This window comes from Macaca thibetana, chromosome 4, assembly GCF_024542745.1.
Source record: "Macaca thibetana thibetana isolate TM-01 chromosome 4, ASM2454274v1, whole genome shotgun sequence".
Lineage (NCBI taxonomy): Eukaryota > Metazoa > Chordata > Mammalia > Primates > Cercopithecidae > Macaca > Macaca thibetana.
The window spans coordinates 100710719-100719777 of NC_065581.1; the positions used below are offsets into that span (position 1 = coordinate 100710719).

Here is a 9059-nt window from a genome sequence, read left to right on the forward strand (position 1 = left end):
CTCATCTAATTTCAAATTCTACTACAAGTCTATATTAACCAAAACAACATAGCACTGGTATAAAAATGAACACATAGACCAATGGAACAGTATAGAGAACCAGAAATAAAGACATACACCTACATCCAACAGATCTTTGACAAAGCTGGCATTTATATGCACTGGAGAAAGGACATTCTTTTCAATAAATGGTACAGGGAGAATTGGTTTGCCATATGCAGAAAAATGAAACTGGACCTCTATCTCTCACCATATGCAAAAATAAACTCAAGATGGATCAAAGACTTAAAGGCAAGACCTGAAACTATAAACATACTAGAAGAAAACCTAGGGAAAATTTTTCTAGATTTGGCCTAGGCAAATAATTTATGACTAAGACCTCAAAAGCAAATGCAGCAAAACCAAAAATAGACAAATGGAACTTTATTAAACTAAAAAGGTTCTGGACAGCAAAATAAAAAAAAAAAAACTAACAGAGTGAACAAACAGGCTGTAGAATGGGAGAAAATATTTCTAAACTATGCATCTGACAAGGGGCTTTTAAAATTATTTATTTAGAGACAAGGTCTCATTATGTTTGGTCTTGAATTTCTGGGCTCAAGCAATCCTCCGACCTCAGCCTCCCAAGTAGCCAAAACTACAGGCATGCACCACCGCTCTAGCATCTTATTATTTTTTATTAACTTTCTATTTTAATTATTTAATTTGGAGACACCAATATGTCTCTGCGATTTAGAGACATATTACGCAAAGCAATATTAACTTATGAAAAAAGTATACGGAAACTACATGAGAATACACTAACCGAGCAATACGTTCTATTAACTGAACATTTTCTGAGTAAATTAATATTATTTTTAACGTAACATATTTTAGGGGAAGAGGGTGAAAAGTATATGAGAGCTCTTTACTATTTTTGCAACGTTCCCGGAAGTCTAAAATTAAATAGCTTAAATTTTAAAAAAAGATAAAAAATAACATGGTTTTGACAAGTGGGAATAAATAAAAGTATGGAAGATATCATGGGAAAATTATATATTTGATAATAATAATTATACGTTTTATACTTGTTACATAGATATCATTGATTAATTCTGTTTTCACCTCAAAACTTACAGCTGATAGACTTTCAGCAAACACCAGTGTTTTGTGGGCTTTAATGTGAAAAACACTACCCTAGGTATATACTGTATAAGGCAGACAGGCAGGCTATTTTGTATCTTCACGATGAAATTGCAGCAGAATAAATTGGATACTCGGTGTTTGCTACTTTCCCAGAACTAAAGAAAACACAATCTTGGTGAACGAAACATAGGAAGTGGACTGTTTCCAACAGCTTTTATTAATTACTTTCTTCCCTTATGACTGAAAAGCTGATGTGATAATTAAATAACAAAAGTGTCCTACTTCAGGCAGAGGGAATACGATCCTTAGTACTACTCGTGGGCCAGAAGGAATAAATCCATTGTTCAGAAGAAATTACAAAATCTTATTCCTATAGACCCTCTTAGCATGAAAGGGCCTCCTTCAGCAGGAGCTCTTCAGTGTCCTCCTTCAGTCTGACTCCCTGCTGACCACAGGATGCCAAGCCCAACTTCCGCTTAGCCACCTGGCTCCCCCCGAGTACTCAAGGGAATGAACCAACATGTTCCGAGGGCACTCACCAAACACAAACTCTATAAAAGTCTGAATCAAAAATCTTATTTTTATTTTACATGCCTGTATATATGAGAATGGTTAAAGCTTTTAATAATATAATACCAAAAAAGAAAAGAAGAAACTAAAATAGCAATACTGTTGATTTAAAAACAAAAAAACAAAAAACAAAAACACGAAAATCCTTCATGACATTAAATCATTTTCTAAAGTATTTTATCTTGTGATTCAACATATGAGGATGAAGTCATGTCACATAGATATGTATAAGAATGAAATTTTGTTAGATGTCTGGTAATTTATTTATTGCTTGATAGCTTAAGGACACTTACCTTAAATATTTGTATACAATTTAAAATATAATAAAATTAACATTAAAATCAAACAAAAATAAAAATAAATAAGCAAATCCTCATTTGCTTAATATAGACTTATGTCAATGTATTTATAAACTGAATTATATGATAAAGCTCTTGCAAGCTATGACTAGTGTTCATTTGTTCTGTCACACACAGTTTCCAAAGAAAGCATAGTGTTTGTAGTAGTAGGATATATAAGTCGATAAATAGCTTTTGAAGGTGATGGAATGTCAAAACAAAGCAGAGGTATTTGATAACCACCAAAGCATTTGTTTGTAGTATATGTCAGTATGATGGATATTATTCTCAATAGTCTAAATTTTTACCCAATAAAGAAATAAAAAATTTAATGTAGCAAATTTCAAACTCTGACTAATGTTTTGAATTAGTTTGATATTTTGTCATTGAATAAAATAAGTAAAGTGTATTACAGCAAAACTCAATATAAAGGTATTTCCTATTACAGGACTGTAAATTAGGGAATTGATTGTTTATGTAAACTTAATCATAGACACTTTTTTATTTTAATAAAAGTACTTATACTCTATTTGCTGTTACATAAAAACATCACTTTTCCTTTTGACTTCTATTGCCACATTTTGAAATATCAGCTGTGAACATTTGGACAATGCCTGCCTTAAATACAGGTTAATATTATTTCTTGTTATAAATCAGGAAAAGCATAGAAATACCATTAAACAGTACATACCGGGACACTAAAATGAGTTGTTTCTTAGGGTACTGAGGGAGCCAAGTAGAAAATACAAAATAATAATTTTCAAAAGTTCATTAAATTTTCATCGTTTTAATTTTACTTTACATTTTGTGATGACATTTCTAAAATCATATATTTATACAAATAATTCATCTATAAATAGCTTTATTTGCATATTTTCTATGCTTTACTTCAGTAGTAACATGTATATATTTATACATGTAATGTATTTACACACATAAATTCACAGGTAAAGTGGTATATTAGTGGGGTCTTTTTCACAGCAAAAGGGAAGCATGATCAAAACTTATTATTCCAGGAACTTTATATGTATTTTAAATAATATGCAGGCAATACTTACAGCAGCCTTAAAAATAAGTTGAAAATAAAAAATAATAATACATATTTCTCTGTTCACAGTGAATCTTAGAGAAAGAAAACAAAGAATATTTTAATGCAATGTATCAAGTGTAAAGTAGAAAATGTAAATAAATACAATTGTGTTGAATGCAAACTTTTTTTCTCTTGTGTAGGTATGTAGCACAATATGTGATGGTATGAAACACATACAAACAGAAATGAAAGATTTAAAAGTAATAGCAACAGAATTCAACAACAAAATTAGAATATCTTATAGTAATACTATTGGTAAATAATTCACACTGTATTTAATAATTCACACTGTATTTAATTATTGGCAATAGGCCGGGCGCGGTGGCTCACGCCTGTAATCCCAGCACTTTGGGAGGCCGAGGCGGGCGGATCACAAGGTCAGGAGATCGAGACCATCCTGGCTAACACTGTGAAACCCCGTCTCTACTAAAAATGCAAAAAATTAGCCGGGCGAGGCGGCGGGCGCCTGTAGTCCCAGCTACTTGGGAGGCTGAGGCAGGAGAATGGCGTGAACCCGGGAGGCGGAGCTTGCAGTGAGCCGAGATCGCGCCACTGCACTCCAACCTGGGCGACTAAGCGAGACTCTGTCTCAAAAAAAAAAAAAAAAAAAAAAAAAAAAAAAAAAAAAAAATTATTGGCAATAATTAATTTATAAAACAACTATATTTGTTTTTCCATGTTATAGGTGAGAAAACTAAGTTACGGTAATGTTGAATTCCTTTCTCAGAATAAACGGATTTGAATTTTTAGGCTTTCAATATTTTCATCTCAAAATACTACGTTATATTTACTTGGGGTGTGTGTGTGTGTGTGTGTGTGTGTGTGTGTGTGTGTGTGTGTTTTGTGTGTGTGTGTGTGTTTAAATTCTTTGGTTTTAGAAACTTCCGTTAACTTAATTCAAGAGTGAAAATTGAAACATCTGAACTTGGATGTTGTTAACTCATTTAACCGATTATTCATTCTTCTACTAGCATACTGTCTTTCTTGTAGTTGGAAGGGAACATTTATTAATTAATTATTTGATTATTCTTATGTCTCAAAGTTAAAAGTCCTAGTAATCTAACCTCACAAATGTACAGAGAACACTCACACACTTCAATTTAAAGATAATTTAAATAATAATATTAAAGTACATAGGAAAGCCATCAATATTAGAAGTCACAATATGTTGATATTTGATTTAAAAAGACAATATTGTTGTAGTATATTAATCACTGCTATTTGCGATGCATATTCTCCATCTCCACCTTTGTGCTTCATGATTTTCAAAAACAAATATATGGCAAACTGTTTTCTTCTTTTTTTCTTTTTCTTTTCTTTTCTTGCATTTATTTATTTATTTATTTGCATTATAAAGACACCACTCTCACTGTCTGGAGTGACAGACGAGGAGGATGCAAACAGCTCTAGCTATTTTGTTTTGACATTTGTCTACTGGTGGGTGGTGTGTTTCTCAGCCTTTACTTTTTTGTACAAGCCCTCTGGACCGGAATGTTCGTTCACACTGGATTACAATACGATGGGTCATGTAAGAAACAGCTATCTAAAGCATTTATAGCCATAAATATTAAAAGGGTAGCTTCAGCAATTAGATTCCCACAGAAAATCAGTGTTTGTTTCAACTTTTTTTTAAAGAACTAATCTTCATTTTTTTAAAAGAATTAATCTTCCATTTTAGAGACAGCAATATATATAAATCTTCCATTTAGAGACAGCAATAAAACAGTTTTTCAAAAATATTTAATTTTCTCGATTTTGGTCTGACGTGCTCATTACTTATCTAAACAATGGATATTTCAGTGAGAATTCTATTTAATTTATCTGAGTTCATTTTTGGCTTAATACAAGGTCTAGGAATCTTGCTCCTAGATATTTACCCAAGTGAAGTGAAAACTTATGTGAACACAAAAACTTACACATGAATGTTTATAGCAGTTTGACTCATAATTGCCAATAGTTGGAAGCAACTAAGACATTATGTATGGTACTGTAATGCACATACAGAATATTATGCATGTGTTTACACTCAGAACTGTACAAATCAAAAACTGAACTCTAATTTAAACTATGGGATTTAAAAACAATGTATCAATATTGTTTCATCAAGCGTAATAAATGTACCACACTAATTCGAGATGTTAGCAAGAATTGTGAGGAGGTGAATAGTGGATATGTGAGAACTCTGTAATTTCTGCACATTTTTTTCTATAAATCAAAATCTGTTCTAAAAAATTAAAGCCTATTAAAAACCAAGCTATAATGAACATATAAATTTATTTTTTAAGCGGAAGAATTATATTGTGACATGAGCAGAAATCATTTATAACAGATGTGAAATCAGCACATTTGAGTATAGATTCTAATAGACGAGGCAATAAAGGGGTGGATAATAGTGAAAATCATTTTGATTGCTTCAAAATTTTCAGTAAAGAAAGAATAAACACCTTAATCTCAGAATAAGGATACTTAAGTGTCAGAACTTCAAGATTAAAAAAACTGTTTTAAAAAAAATTTTGTTTAAAGCTAAAGGAAAAATGAAAAGATGGGTTATAATTGATACTATCAAGTAGTATTATGTAAGAATGTTTTGAACTATTTTATAACATTGCCCTTCTTATTCTCATCTATGAGTGAAATATAAAATTGTTGTTTGGCCAGGTACAGTGCTCACATCTGTAATCCTAGCACTCTGGAAGGCTGAGGCAGAAGAATCACTTGAGCCCAGGAGTTTGAGACCAGCTTGGGCAACATGACGAAAACCCAACTCTACAAAAATTGCAAAAGCTAGCCAGGTGTAGTGTAATGTGCTTGTAGTCCCAGCCACTAGAGAGGCTGAGGTGAGAGGATCGCTTGAGCCGGGGATAGGGGTCGAGGCTGCAGTGAGCTCTGATCACATCACTGCACTCTAGCCTGGGTGATGAAGTGAGATCCTGTCTCAAAAATAACAAAACAAAATAAATGTTTCCCATAAATCACTCTGATTTTGTGGGGAAAATGCAAAAAGTCAAATAATTGTGCCACTTGCTAATTATGTTCAAGTCCATTTATTTATACAAGTATCTGTATTCTTATCTGAAAAATGAGAATGTTATTATCTAGTCTGTGTACATTACAGAAGTGCATTGGGCTTCAACTAAAACCAGGACTTTATAAGAACTTTGTAATATTTAAACCATTTTGTAAATATAAGAAAGAATCATATTATAATTGAGGATTTACTAGATAACAGAAATTGTGTAGGCCCCTATTGTTACTATTGCCAGGCACGCACTGTGTTAGACAAAACATATTTTATTTCGGTATCATAGAAACAAATTATTTGAAATTAGATTGATCTGAGTTCAGTTCTAGCTATGACCAACTGAGTCATCTTTAGCATTTATACCTGAAAGCTATGCTTTTTTTTTTCTCTATAGAATGAAGGTAATAATATTACCTGTCTTATAACTTTGTAAGTAAAACTGATTATTGCTCCAATGTATATGTCAGGTATATGTCTTACAACTTTTAAATTTGAAAATTTAAGCCCTTCAATGAGATTTAAATAGATTCAAAATTTATTAAAATATGTAATTGGGACATATGTTATGATGAAACAGCCCTGGTTGAAGATGCTGCTTCTGAGGTCTGTGAGGTCTACGAGGTCCCTCCCAGCCACAGCAGCCATTAACAAGGCTCTGCAGAACCCCTAGAGCCTTGGGATTAGAACAGACAGACAGCCACTATATTATATTAGAAGGTTATATAATGCCATGCAATTAATAAGCCAAAGACTACTACACTGAATAAAGTTCTCCCAATATCCATAATTTTTGAAATTACTGCCATAATCTAAAACAAAACCAAAAACACCTTCCGAAGGCGGCATTAGAAAGCTTCATCAGCCATGTTCAATTTAGATGAAAACATGATACCATCCCTGGTTATCCCTAAGTTTCTGCTATGCAGTGAAAAGAGACAGAATGGAGAACATAGCACCATGCATTTTTGCTCTAAAAATGTTTATTTTGTTTCTCAAAATAAATTTGAATTTGGAGGTCAAAACACATGACAGATGAATAAAGAGAGAGGTAGGGAGACACTACATGACATTTATCACAGGTTAGTCACCATTATAAATAATGTTCCAATAAACTAATTTTACCAAAATAGATTTAGTGGAAAGGTAAATAGAATAAGTGGAAAACAAACTGCTGACGACTAAGGTGTAGACATATCCTGAGAAAATCAGGACAGTGACCACAGACTTTTCTTGCTAATAGTTTGACTATAACAGGAAAGAGTAGGAAATTGAAGGAAAAATATTTAAGGTTTTTTTTTTTTTTCTCTCTCCTTTTGTCTTAATGGAAATACATTGGAGCCTGTGTATTTCAATGCAAAGAAACAAACATGAGTTACAAAGTAGTTTCCAAGAAGAGATTAAAAGAGTCTGGGATAAAATAAAACCAGGGAAATGACTTAGACTTCAGAGAGGCAACTTTTGTCCATCTCAAGGAACATAGAAAATATCCATGAGTTCAAGGGTAGATGAATTCGTAAATGAGAGGTATATGAAATTTAGGAAGTTGGTGTCTGTTTTCATTTTATATACTGTGGATAATGTGGATAAAATGATATACAAAAGACTTGAGAGCATAGTGAAAGTCTGTAGTCACCACCAAAGGGCCTAATGAAGACTGATTCGTGACCTGTAATCGAATTGCCAAGTGGTGTTGAACTAACAGCAGATATTGGAAATCATGAATTTCTTTTCTTTTTTTTTTTTTGAAGGAAAATTTGTATTTTAATTATTTTTATGTACAGAAAACTCAACAGTGTACATTTAACCCAGCTTAGTGGCAAGTTCTTTAGCCTTTGCCTTTTCGAGCTTGGCGATACGAGCCACAGACTTGGGACCCAGGACATTGCTGCCCCAGTGACGGCGGATCTCATCGTATCTGTCGTTGTAATTGGTCCTGATAGCTTCCACCAGCTTAGCCAAAGTGCCTTTGTCTTCCAAGTTCACCTGTGTGAAGGTGACAGTGGTGCAGGTCTTCCTGTGGACTAGACGGCCCAGTCTGGCCTTCCCCTTGATAATGCAGTAAGGGACCCCCATTTTACGACACAGGGCAGGCAAGAGGACAACCAGCTCGATGGGATCCACGTCATGTGCAATCACCACCAGCTGAGCCTTCTTGTTCTCCACCAAGGTGATGATGGTGTTAACTCCTGCTCGAAGGACAGGTGGTCTCTTAGTGGGGACATCCCCTTTGCCAGCAGCTTTCTTCTCGGCCCGGGCCAACAGCCTCTGCTTCTTCTCTTGCTTTGTCTCTGGTCTGTACTTGTGGGCCAGCTTAAGCAGCTGAGTAGCTGCTAACGACTCTAGCATTTTCGTTGTGTAGTTTATTCTTCGGCATCTCTTAGAAGTGTAGGTATGGGAACAGAACAAGAAATTATATTAATGGGATTGATTTATTAGGAGCAATTTCCTATGTGGGTCCAGGAAAAGGCAAAATGAGCATGATAGTTGAACATGCAGAAAGAGAATATGAAATCATTGGAGAATTTGGTGAATAAAGAAAGGAAAAGTGAGGAAAGGACTAATTTGGAGAACAGACAACATAATAATAAAATGATGATATGAATAGTATGATTAATGTGAATAAGTAAGAATCATTTGATAATTACTGTGTGCTAGGAAATGTTTTATTGTTCTTGTTGAATCTTTATAGCAAAAAGATAAAGTTGATACCATTATCTAACATTTTACAGAGTTAACTGAAGCACACAGATTAAGTAAACAGCCCATGAGCACTCAGAGAGCAAGTGATTAAAACAAGCTAAAGAAAATGAAAGTCAAAATGTCTTTGAAAATACAGTGAACTGAAAGTCAATGAATAAAATAATCAAAAGATACGATGTTAAGTGTCAGGTAGAATATTAAAGTCTAAGATTTC

The 9059-nt window shown here is 33.6% G+C and overlaps 1 protein-coding gene across 1 annotated transcript; it reads right to left on the reverse strand.

The window, feature by feature from the left end:
* Positions 1-7877: 7877 nt before the first annotated feature.
* On the reverse strand, positions 7878-8477 carry LOC126952272 (60S ribosomal protein L7a-like). The gene has a single exon (XM_050786677.1). It carries the CDS (start codon positions 8216-8218, stop codon positions 7946-7948), a length of 273 nt encoding a protein of 90 aa, XP_050642634.1. The 5' UTR covers positions 8219-8477; the 3' UTR covers positions 7878-7945.
* Between the last annotated feature and the right edge of the window lie 582 nt (positions 8478-9059).